Consider the following 13,565-nt stretch of genomic DNA (forward strand, 5'->3'; position numbering starts at 1 on the left):
GAAATCAAAAATACCAAGTTGGTGCAGTTAAATGTCTGCAATTATACCCCTTCACTTGGTATCTACCTCTCCATCCTATTGAAGGCATAGATGGACACACCTAGTAGGCTGGCTAGGAGGATTCAATATCAAGTCCTACTTCTCAGTGGATTATATTGCGATGAGAGTATTCAGAAATGTAACATGCGTCATCAGGCGTCAATTTCACCTGAGACTCTCCAATTATTTTGATGGAAAACGTATCATTATAGCAAAAACCACCAGTATGATATACAATAGAGTTTCCACTCTCTATTATATATAACTGTACAATCAAATATTTAAAACTTATAATTTGTTTGTTTGCATTTCTCAATATCCAAATCTAGATTATTAGATTATTTTGCAATTTCACAAATACCTATAATTACGTTTTAATGTATTCCAGTTTTACAATCATTGAGCGTTTAAACGTTCATACGGTTATAAAATACGTTTATCATGTGCTTCTACTTTAGGAACTCGCTATATTACAGGTGCATGGAGGCGCTACAGTAGGAACAGGCGGCTATACAAAGTCATCATGTCAGATACAAAAGATACGGAGGATCATTGTCTCTCGACCGACGGGTTAGTCTATACATTGGAGGTTCAATGTCTCGATCTCCGCAAGCACTGCCGGTTCAGTGCTCAATCTAAAATGTGAGTGAGAACCATCCAAATCTTTGCGTTGGTTGTGTAGCCCAACTTCCGAGGAAGGATCGCCAGAAACTGAGTAACTGAAAAAAGTGGGAGGTGCCTTGTGCATATCTACTCATACTCGTGCTTGGACACCTGGCGTGTCTTCCTCTAGTAGCACAAAGGAATCGTCCATCAGACCGTCATGAAGAATGTCCTTGATCACATGGTCCACTGTATCCAGTGTCTTGGAACGGAAGGAGAGTGGCTGTCGAGTCGAAACCCTCACCGAATAGTTCCAACTACCGTGTAGTCAGCGATGGCAAAGCCCAGCTGGCGGTCGATTTCCGACATCGTTAGCTGATGCTGTGAAACCGGAGTATGTTGTGCTACGCTGGTCTGTGTGGTGTACGAACGTAGGGTCATCATTCTCGTCGGTCATATCTTGTGCCTGCATCCAGTTAGGACGGAACACATGCCGCTGTAACTCCACCGGATTGAGCGGTGTCTGATTGAGGCGATAAAGCTGTATACATGGTGCGTTCCAGGAGTAGCGCATTTGTGGGCACCTCTGAACTAACCCATGTGATGTGCTTTTGTCAGCATCGGTCTCAGCTTGCATAAGTGTCTGGGTTGGAGTTGGCGGCTCAACGAGTTCAGAAGTAGTTGTACCGGCATGATAGGTTGAAATAATGTATTACTAGCTCGGGGTACAACCGAGCGCCACTCGCGGTGCAAAAAGGTGTCTGCTGTGTGGGGGGTAACGAGAAGGGTGTACTGTATAAGTGTAATTAGCTTAGTGAACCATGGCGCATTAGATCTGAAAGGAACACATACCACCACCACCACCACCACAGACGTATTGGGTAAATCGAGTAGTCATGTATGCAAGAACGGGTCAATGTCTCTCCAAGGAGAGTTCATGTAGCAATGATTGAAGAGAATGTTTATGTTTCATGCATCTTGGCCGTATGCTCTCGTGCCGTCTTTCGTATAGTATGTCACTAGCAAAGGGTCTTCATGGCTAGCGAAAAGTTCAATACCAAAGGTCTTCACGGCTGCTAGATGGGATCCGCCCAGTGGAAATTCATAGACCAGCTGTTGACGTCTGACGTATCATCTGGCACTACCCAATCTGTAAATTGTGCCGCAGGCATCCGTGTAGGTCCAGGTGTTATAGCGACACCTACAAAGGGCACCGTGTCCTTCTGAATATGAAGTTGTGCTTGCATCGGAAAAGAGACTGAAGTATCCACAACATTTTATCTGTGATATCCAGACAATCACCGAAAATCGGTAGTGGTCCTGGCATATAGCACATATCAATACGAGCTTCATTAATATCTCAATACTGCGCATCCATCGTTGGTGCTTGACAGAACGAGAGTGCAAGTAAGGGGCTGGGTTGGTGACAACGTTTTCCAACGGCTTGTGGTCCGAGAGAATAGCCGTATGTTGGATGAACCTATGGCAAAAGGATGTTGACTAAACGAATGGCCAGCATCTCGCGCGAAGTCTCACTGTAATTGAGTTTGATATGCTTCAACTTCTTGGAGAAATGTATCATGGGGTAAAGGTAAGAAAAACTACCGATAGTGATGCCTGCATCGCGAGGTCGTTCCGGAAGGCGTGACATATCTGGTGCCGGGGATTCCGATCGAATACGATTACGGTCGGGTGCACGTATCATACTGTCAATGAAAAGTTATCCCGAATAGCATACGTCGGGGTAGTAGTTGGTGAGGTTTGAGCCGTTACCTGGTTGGTAATCAGCAGTGTCTCAAAGGCCAGAACTCGATCCAAAACCTGTTGAGTCTGGGGACTGCAGTTTGGTCGGTTGACAGAGGAGCATCTTCGAACTGGCGATCAGAAAGAGGCAATGTGTGCAGTGGTTTTAATATTTCCACATCAACAGTCAACTTGCGATCGCCCTCGACACGGCCAGTCAATACGGTGGCAGAAATGTGATCCTGGTATTCTAATGCTTGTGCATGTGGGCGCTGGACGGACTGTTTGTGCAGCACACATAAAGGGTATAGCCGCCGCCTTTGGAAACGTGGCCAGGTCGCTGAGCCGCGGCTGTTGTGAGGTATCATCTGACTCAACCACCCGTTAGTGAAAGTAGGTACCTGTGTGCGCTAATGATGAACGGATGTTGATATTGCTATCATTTGGTCATTGTCCAACCGTTCGTTGCCAGTATCGTTAATGATGTCCGCCCCCCCCCCCCCCCTTTCATGGAGAACTATTGTGACCTTACACTTACTTTAATCAGCAGGAGACGATTTTTGTAGCAGGAGACGAATTTTGTCTCCTACATACCTGTTCAATTTAGAAGGCTACCAGCTAAACTTTTTTTAAAAAATCCAAAATTGGACAAATTAATTCGGCTACCCCATTGGCTCACGACCTTAAATGCATTTACTTCAAACATTCAATTGTTTAGACTTGGCCTAAGTATATAAGAAATCAGTTACTTATTGTTCGTCATCTTCACATTTTCCTTCGATACCAAACAAGATGAGAACTTTGCACATAGTATGGTTTCAACTTTTAGTATATGTCAACAACACAAACACAAATAAAAGTTAATCCTTCAGAGTATAAAGATGAAGACTTGGTTAGGTTATGGGATATATCAGACGACTCAGCAACAGGCTCCACTCGCATAAAGTGTGCACAACTTACCCTTCTAGGCGACAAACACTGTCACTGGGATGCTGATCTTTACCTGGCGACTGTTGGCGACTTTGAATGGGATTTCAATTCAATTCTAAACCACTGTGAACCGCTCAAACCTCCTCTCATCCGCGGTGCTAAACCGGTTCCATACAAACCCGTGCACAAGGTAGAAAGCACAGTCGAGTTCCGCAACACCAAGATAGCTCTTGGATCATACTGTGTATTCGGAACCTCTTCATCCGTTCTCTCGCAGATGAGTTCGGTGAAGCATTGTTAAGTATGGGAACCATGATGATTGACTCCTGGACACTCTATGATATTATACGCTAGTCCTACTTCTATGAGTCCGCAAGTGTAACCTGTTTGCGTTGTCGTCGCCTACCATCTATATAGGCACGAAAATTGGTAAATATGTGTTTGTGATAGTGGTGTATGCGAAGAAATGAGAAAAGTCATAGGCGACTGTGAAGTGAGACCGCTATGTTCTACGTTGCGGCGTGGCCAAATAGTGCGCTTTAATTGTTCTTACTACACACACATCCTTGAACTTACTTATATTTGGCATTGATAGCATCGCGATCCTTGTTATAGCATGTTACGAACGTTATTTCAGTGTCACTGATTGCGAATTTCGAAGATTTATAAGCATGTGTTTCTTCATATGTTCCCGAGAAGTGCATTTGATCATCATCTCCTTCAAAATACCCTTTTCTTAACATTTTTAATGCATCTATTAACTGCTTGTCGCCCGATTGTCTCAATGTATGGCTGCTTCAGAACGAAGTACTCATTGAGCTGCTACCAAAATAATCGTCCCATATTATCAACACTATAGTAGGAAAGTTTCTCATTTTATATATTTAATTCAATGTATGCTAATTATTGTTTCGACCTAAAACTTAATGTTAAATTTTGTGTATAGCTGTCGTACACATGTATTGAGCCCTGTGAGACAACTATAGATGATCTGGGTGGTACTTAGAAATAGGTCACAAATAACCCGGACCGGAGATGTCCTTAAATTAACGAGATCAAAGCTAGCTCGAAACCAGAAACCTATGTATAGACCTCTAGTTTCACATACTAGGCATTTTTTAATGAGATGAAAGCCAGTGAACATATCTACCAACTAGCTGATCACAAAATTTTGAAGAGACCGTAGATGATAGCTAAGTTTTAGAAGGTTGCAGGTATGTATGTACGTTGTATTAACAACCAACGCGGTCTCTGAGATTTGTAAGGCAATAGTATTCGCTCAAGCGCATACTCCTACTCATGAGAAACAATGCAGTATTAGCGTTTTACAACGAAATAATAAGATTCACCTAGTCTGAATTTCTTGTCATATGTTTAGTTCTACTTTTAGAATGTGTGTGTGTACTCTCAAAAGTATACTAAACTTGACTGTAATTATCAGATACTAGCGATAAGGGTTATAGTACACTATGCACAGCCAAAAAAATACCTCTACGGGACTGTCTGAGGTACCTAAAAAGAAAACCAAATACAAGGAAACATGTATGTGTGGTGTACACGATTGTACACAAGTAGGTGATAGAGTGATAGAGATACCGAATTGCCTTGAAGCAGATGCACGCGCAAGATGTTGGCTATTTTAATTGCAACCAGAGTTGGACGAAGACGGTGTAGTGCGTCTGCTACCCAAGGTGGAGGTAAGGGAAACAAAAACCATGCGTCTGTCAACGCAAAACACTTTCGTCGTGGAGATCTTTATTTTAAGGGCGATTACACGATCTCAGCTGCATACGAAGCAAGGCCTTACCGCGAACATCAATGGGATCGCTATTATCAACTCGATAGCGTGACTCGTGTAGCGCCGAGCAATACAGGGGGCATTGTCAAGTGTATATGTACTCTGGGTGATGATGAATACGGAGAGAATATTCGTTTTGAGAATGGGCATAAGCTGCCTTTAAACAAGAAGAGGTCATACCCTTTTGTTAAACGGCTTGTGTTCGATCCGAAGAAAGTTATTGAGCACAACAAACAAATAGATCAGGCAGATGGATATACGGGATTAATGGTTCACCGTAGGCACTTTAAGTTCAATCATTTGGCAACTAGGCAATCCCATACTATACTATTACTAGACGCAATACCTTACTTTCGAATCAATGATTATATTCAGACCCCATCTGTGCGTCGCTGTCCTTCCGAACGTCGTGAAACTGCCGGTTTTGTGTCACGGTTACACTATAGTTTAAGTACAAACAATGGACGGCCTGGACATGGGGATAAACGAAAGATCACTCCTCTCGAAGCAGCAAAAATATTCACACCGATCTTCTATGAGCAACGGGATCGCATGCGTGAAGATATGGCTGAAGAACAAAAGGTTCCAGAAGTTGCAGCAATTGGTGATCATAGTGGGGTATGTAGTGCAAATTTCTTTAAGCGGATGGAGAACCCTGTATTCTGTAGGAAGCACACAGGAGAACCGAACTCAACTGTACTACGGCTACAATTCGAATATCTCAATTTTAATCGTAGGCTTGCAAACCTGACGCTCTGGAGTCATAACGTGCCTTGACGTGTAGAAGCGGTAATGAACTCCGGAGAAACAGAGACTGATGATGAGGAAAGGGATAATTGTGAATCACGCGAACGTCCGCAAAGATTCTCTGTCTAGGAGTAATTTGTTCTTTTTATGGACATTTGCACTGTTTGTAGAGACAATATGGCCATTGCAGGTGCTCACTTTGATGTGTCAGAGAATACTGCCCACCGCTATTACGCTACATACTGTATCGCGCTCTCTTTGATATTCCAAGCCGCCAGACTTTCTCAACCCCTGAACAAGCGGCACTATGCACGCCAGTACGTACGAGAGAGGCACCAGACTTACAATAAGATGTCGCCTTGTACATAGGCGACTGTACTGAACGAAGGATAGAGTCACCTTTACTCGGCTGTATTTGGTGAGTATAAAAACTGCACTACCATAAAGCATAATGTGATAGCTTCTGGTAACACATACGTTTGCGACATCACAAAAGAATATTGTAGAGCTTCGACAGACAACGTAATTCGCAACAATGAACAATACGGGGGGAAGATCCGTGAGATGTCCAATGCTTTAACATCTACATCGAAGCAAATTTATATATGATATTTGTATGATAAGGGTTTGACATATAGATCTCTTCAACTCAAATCTAAGCAAATTTTGCACGAAAAGTCAGTAAATGTACATTGGATAGGTAGAATTGTCACAAAAATGTACATTTCTACATATTTGATCAATATTTCAGTACGTTTTTATCGGTAAATTGAGTGAATGTACATTTAGTGAGTTTTCCACATTTTTAATGTACATTTAGACAAAGGTGAATGACTGAGCCAGCCAACCTAGTACTTAGTTGGTTGGTCCATTTATTCACCTATTCTACTACATTTTTTACATAACCGTACAACACTTTTACACCAGAGGTGAAAGCTTTAGAGACTTTTTCAAAATGAATATGCCAAACACTGTAATTACAACGCTGTCAAGTGTAATGAAGGGTTTTACTTTTGCGCAGAGCGGGCTATGGATAATTCCAAATGTAAACACGGAGTTCATGACTTTTTATGTCCCGATTGTGTGTCAATTGAAACTCTTTTGCCCGAAGGTTGAGACCTCCGTAAGAGAGACACTCAAGCGCAAGTTACATATACTACTATCCGATGCAGAATCTGTGCAATTAGAGACTGGTACTGTTTTTGGACCTCTTCCTACTAACATACCTGCACTACGCAATAAATCCGACGATATCGAGTTCATCGATTTCCTAAATGAGAATACACCGCTGCAACTTCCGAATGGTACCACTAAATTGGGCGTTATCGTGAAATATTCTTAGCTTGAATCTATCCTGCCGGGTTTAGGGATTATAGATCAATAAAAATTTAAATTCCAGAATTATACTTTCACGGGGGCTGGCAGAAAGATGAGAAATAACTATTGATGCTCATCGATCATAAACAGAAGATACTCTCACAATGGTACTTAGAAGACATGATCAAGTATTACGGAAAGCGTGGTCAAAGTCTTCTTGATTCCGCCATGATTTACAGGGACAAGGAAGGAGGTCGAATACATGAAAGGTATTTATATATAGTCATGTATGCCCATAACCAGAATGCAGATGGTGTTCAAATGACTTCACAACAATCACTAATGCTACATGTGAGAATAGCTACCCATCTAAGAAAAAGTTGTTCTGCTCAGCAATATCGCACCAGCATTCTCTGTCGTAGACAATTTTTTGAATGCATCCAAGATTAATCGTAAGCTGAAAGACATCGGTGCCAATCTATGGCTATTTACGGAAGCACGGCGAGTGAGATATGTGTTAAATGCGCATTTTACAAGGTGAATTCGATGAAAAATATTACACGGGCCGCTGGATATCTTCAAAGCTTTGCGATGCTGAGACGATGTAACGGAGAAAGGCACAAATGTATCAAAAATAGTCCAGTGGCGTTCGCAAAAGTATCTAAAGATAATCAAGATGACGATACTGCTAAAGTGGTATAAGTTCAACGTTGTCTTTTACTTATTACTTTGTTATGTTATCATCTCTATTGCAGTATTCAATTTATGTATACTTCGACACAATCACATGATGCAGTAGCGAAATTAATTATGTACTGCAAAATTTGATTTGGAATATAAGAAGCCTAACATTACTTTAATCGAGAGTGTTCCCGGAACAAGTAAATCGCAAACATACAGTGATATCACAGGTTCGTGGCAGGGGGATGTGATGTGTTTATATCAGTAGTCCAAGAATTTGTGTCGGGTACATCAGCTGTCCAAGATCTGCGTGCAGAACATAGTGCGCAAATAGCTGCGCTACAATCGTGCGTATAGAATTAGACACAACTATACGAGATAACCTAGTTCCTCGATATTGTGAGAAGAGATATTGTAATATGAATGACAGTCTGCGTCTCATTGAGAAAGCTGCTCAGCAGTTTTGAGTGGTATATGCAAGATGTAAAAACAGTGAACAAAGTGTCTGCTGATGTGGCACTCATGCGTCTCTTAGCTGATGTTGGAAATGTTTCGGCCGCACGTCATGCAACGACACTTGAGAACGTCAAAAAGGAGTATACTAAACAAAAGACATTGATTGGTCCCAAGGCACGAGATAATCCTAACTGCAAACAATGTCATTCTTGTGAGAGAGGATAGAGCGCCATCCCTGATATCTAAGGCGACTCGAGAACATGCAGAGAGCGAGAAGTGTTTGTCTTGTGCAGAAGACTTTGTCCTCATTTGATATCATGTCAAAAAGTGTCAATCATTTGCAGATGATCCAACCAAACTCATCGAGTCATCTGGTTAAATAAACCAAATGAGTCTGCGATAGGAGTGGAGCCTCAAATCCAATGCCCATGAGTAAAGAACCTCAAAAGCCAGAATCTGGGCCTCAAGGAGCGGATCTAGAGTCACTATTCTGAATGCCATTACGTAGAGGACCTCCAGTGCTAGATACCGAGTTCCACAAAGCGAATTTATAATTAGAGCCATGAGTTGTGCAATCTGATAGATTCTGTAAACAGTGAGCCACCTAGAAAGAAACAGAGGGAATCACACAAACATAAGCAATGTACAGTAGAAACTTGTGATGCTACACGAGGGTTCAAAAATATTGCAAGTCACAAGAAAGCGTCTACACAGTTCACACAAAATCCCACCCAGTACATCGAGCGTGGTCTAATCGTGATAAGCTTCTCATGTTGTTGGCAGACATTGAGATGAACACACAAAAGCATACACAATATATGTACTATTATATAGCTACTCTAAAATAGAGTTTTTTTAGCCGATCCGCTGGTATCGTCAGCGTTTGCAATTAAGTCGCTTACTAGTTGCTTTGTACTTATTGACTCTTCGTTGATACCGGTTTCGCCGACCGCTTGCCTTAATTCCGTAGCTTCATGAATATGAGCTTTCTGGTACTGTTTCCTGTCGCCAACCTTGCTTGAGATCATTGTCTGACCTTTCTTCAACACACTATATCCATCCGCACGATGACTGAAACAGTAATTGTTGTGATTGCTCAAACCCCGAACGTTTATATACATCCAGAGTTTTAGGTATTGTTCGCTGGGCTAGCAGTGACGATCACTCGTCACATGCATGACATCAAAAAAGCAAACATCACAGAAGACCGCAAATGGCATTAAAAAGTGCATTCAAAGTTGACAACGAAATGGACTACAACACTCGCTAAATAAGCTAAGTACTGTTGTCTCATGACAATGAAATGGACATACAACACTCGCACAATCAAGCTAAGTACTTTTGCCTCATTTAATGCTTTCCGGATGTCAAACACAACAGGTATGTCGGCCATTGATAATGCCAGCTCGGATTTCAGTCTATCCGTCGCTCGCTCTCAATCTACCTTACAATACAGCTTCGAGTTACAAATCTTGCAGTTTCTGTGTTCATATTTCACACACAGTCCATCAAGCCAACAAGACGGTATTCTATATGACTTTTTTTAGCCGCACCAAGACAGGTTGAGCATCCCATGATTCCTCATCGGCAAGCTATGCTTGACGCAATTGGTACTTTCATTCGTCTTACCATTGCCTGCTGCAACCAACCCAGATATGGGTTTCGATTGATATACATACTGCACATATATATAAATATATAAATATGTGCTTACATGTATATGTATATATATATATATATGTGCTTACATGTATATGTATATATATATATATATATACACACACACACACACACACATATATATATATACATATATGTATATACACACACACACATATATATATACATGCATACATACACACATGCATACATACATATGTTTTATATTCATAAATACTTCACAAACTTGTTGTCTCAATCGTCGACGCTGGGAGTTATCGCTTCTTCTTTACCCACCGAAGGATAACGTCCAACACCCACGAATGCACTATCGTTCATTTCCACTATATCGCCATCCACTCGAGGGTTTCCAGCTGAATTTGTGGATATTTCGTCATCGTCATGGTAGTACATCACACACTGCGCATCTCGCAACACGGTGCACTGCCTCGTTGAACACGTTATGACAGTGCCATCAAGATCAACCATACACTGGTTGCACCCATCAAACCATCGTCTACAATTTTCTGGGATCGCTATTTCCGCGCCTTCCAAACACGCGGCGGCGTGATACTCTTCTCGAACGCACGTGATATTGGTTTGCTTCTCCATACCTTGATCTTCCAAACATAGGAAAGTATTACATCCGTCCGAGTACTGGTTACAACCCTCGGGACACTTTTGAACGAAACAATCGCAAGTGCTACAACCTGTGTCGTCGACCATTAAAGACGTATCGCACGCTGGGCAGTCTAGTTCGGGGCAGTCCGGCTTGGGCTTACACGCGCACGCATTGCATCCATTATCCGTTTGCTGATATCCGTATAAGCAGGATATAGTACATAGATAGATGGGACAATTCACAAGGTCATTGTCGTCCGGCGTAATGTATAAAGGAGTCGAAGGTTCGTTGTCTGCGTAGTCATCGATACAGAATGGATCTGTTGTTTCATAAGGCGTACATTTCTTCAAAGTACATCCAGCGAAGTCCCCGCATATGCAAAAGTTGCAACCGTCAAAGTACATTTCACAATCGTCGGGGCACACGCCTTCTACTGTCATCAGATCGCCTTTGCTCGTATCCACTGAATCCAGGTACAATTCGCACGCACATGTCTCACAACCCTTCTCGTCGCGAAGATATACCGCACATATACGATCTTCTGGCTCGCATTTCGAGTGGGCGTACTCGCAAAGACATTCCGGTTGGCCTGTCTCTACACATTCCGTCGTGTCGCAGATGGGGTTGAATCCGTCGCGATCGCAGACACATGTATAACAGCCGTCCGAATAGACCTCGCAGTTCACAGGACAGAACTGTTCCTGCATGGTGCAATTTAGTGCCGAAATTTGAGTCTGAAGCATGTACAAAGACATAGGAGAACCTGGTGATGTTATGCGGCAACGAGGTACTCTCTTCAGACGAATGCTCTACGAAAAACAATTTGCTATCGATGTACGAAGATAAGCAGTAGTCACAAAGAAATAAAAAAGGTATCGTGATTAAGACACCAGCCTAAAGAACATGGTGTAACTCAGCGAATATTGGAGGTATGTGCATATAGTAAGACTTCAATATTGAATCATCAGGCACTTTGTTCAAGGCATGAGCTTAAGCGAAAGGTTTTGAGAGCAGACGCAAATACAGCGCTTCATGTTTTCTATTGAAGAACACAAATTAACTCGGACGAGCGCATGCTAAGAACTACATGGTTGGATCCAGGAGTTCAATCAATGTATACCAAGGCAAGACACGCTGTTCCATGCATATGAGTTTCAGACGAATACACTTATGGTTTCTATAAAGATATTTCAACATTCGCAATAACAGAGAAAGGTATCAAAAATGCACATATACGTAAAAAATATATGAATGCCTCAGATCAAGCAAATAAAACATCCAATGATCGATTCTCATCTTGAATAGAACGATGTAGATATGCAAACGTTTAGAACTCGAAATACGAACCCAACACAACGATATACGAGTGATTGCGTGTTTGGTAGACATACAGAAAAATCTAGACATAGGAGTACATCATTGAAGCTATGGGTGTGTTGAGACGTTACGAGAAACATCACAAAAATTATTTCATGGATAAACACCGAATGCTATATAATATCAAACATTCACGCAAACAAAAACGATGCTCATTCATAAAAAAAAAACAAAAAACTAAGTGCATACAAATACGGAAATGCCCGACAGATATAGATCATATTCGAGTGTACAATTTTTCTTCTTCTCTCGAATATATCCACAAATTAAACGAGTACAAACATGAACTTTGAAGACCTATAAGACGAACACACTCTATATGATATATATAGATATTTATATAGATATACAGACATACAGACAGATAGACCGACCTACAGACCTACATATATATTGAGATCCGAAATCAATTGCTAGTTATCGTTAGAATTCTTTTAATTGAAGAATGATATGAAGTTGTTAAACAATTTAAGTTAGGATTAGGGCCCTAGTATATATTTGTGTACGTGATAATGTAATGTTTTGGTTCACGATAATTTTGATAATATCACATAGCCAAATTCTACTCCAAAGTTCGATACTCCGGGCCCTGGGGCCGATCACAATATATATATAAACATATACATACATACACACGCACGCACGCACGCATCCACGCACACACACATACGCGAACGCATCCACACACGTACACGTACACGCACACACACACACACACATATATATATAGACATGTACAAACACATACAAGCAAACAAACACACACAACATACACGCACATATATCTATATATACATTATATGTCTGTCTGTGCAGACACAGTCACTAACACAAACACTAACAAAAAACAGACACAGACACAAGAGACACAGAAATACAGAGACATATATATATATGTATATATATACATATATATATATATATGTAACACACAGACACACACATATATATACATCCATCCATACATTCATATGTACATACATGCATACGTGCATACATACACAGACACAGACACGCACACATGTATACTGTTATATATATATATATTTATATCATATATAGCTTGACTGTAATACGTTTAGACAAATATATATGTTTGCTTCTGAATATTAAAAATACTCTCTCTCTCTCTCTCACACATACATACATAACATTATACACATACAAACTTAATCGTAATACTTCTCGACAAATAGATACGTTTGTTTCTCAATACCAAATCCACAAACAAACACATATATACCTAACAGTATACACATACAACATAATCGTAATACTTCACGACAAGTATATACGTTTATTTCTCAATACCAAATCCACAAATACACACACAAACACACACATATAAATTTGTGTATCTGTATTTGTATTGTCACTTGTATGTATGTACATATGCACACATATACACACACAAATATATGTATAAATTATATATTATTGCTTGTACACACACACACACTCTCTCTTCCTCTCTCTCTCTATATAATATATATAAATATATATACATACATATATACATGCACACATACATAAATACTATATATATATATACGTACATACATATATATATATATATACACATATATACATATA

General features: G+C 40.7%; 2 protein-coding genes across 2 annotated transcripts; one reads left to right on the top strand and one right to left on the bottom strand.

Annotated features, from left to right (window-relative positions):
- Nucleotides 1-4,942: 4,942 nt before the first annotated feature.
- On the top strand, nt 4,943-5,880 carry SARC_08451 (hypothetical protein; the record flags this gene model as incomplete). Its single annotated transcript, XM_014297570.1, has 2 exons — nt 4,943-5,731; nt 5,851-5,880. 2 exons carry the CDS (start codon nt 4,943-4,945, stop codon nt 5,878-5,880), a joined length of 819 nt encoding a protein of 272 aa, XP_014153045.1.
- Nucleotides 5,881-10,228: 4,348 nt separating this feature from the next.
- SARC_08452 (hypothetical protein) lies at nt 10,229-11,302 on the bottom strand (the record flags this gene model as incomplete). The annotated part of the gene is made up of 1 exon (XM_014297571.1): nt 10,229-11,302. The coding sequence occupies one exon, from the start codon at nt 11,300-11,302 to the stop codon at nt 10,229-10,231; it is 1,074 nt and encodes a 357-aa protein (XP_014153046.1).
- Nucleotides 11,303-13,565: the final 2,263 nt, after the last annotated feature.

This window comes from Sphaeroforma arctica (assembly GCF_001186125.1).
Source record: "Sphaeroforma arctica JP610 unplaced genomic scaffold supercont1.761, whole genome shotgun sequence".
NCBI classification, from domain to species: domain Eukaryota; class Ichthyosporea; order Ichthyophonida; genus Sphaeroforma; species Sphaeroforma arctica.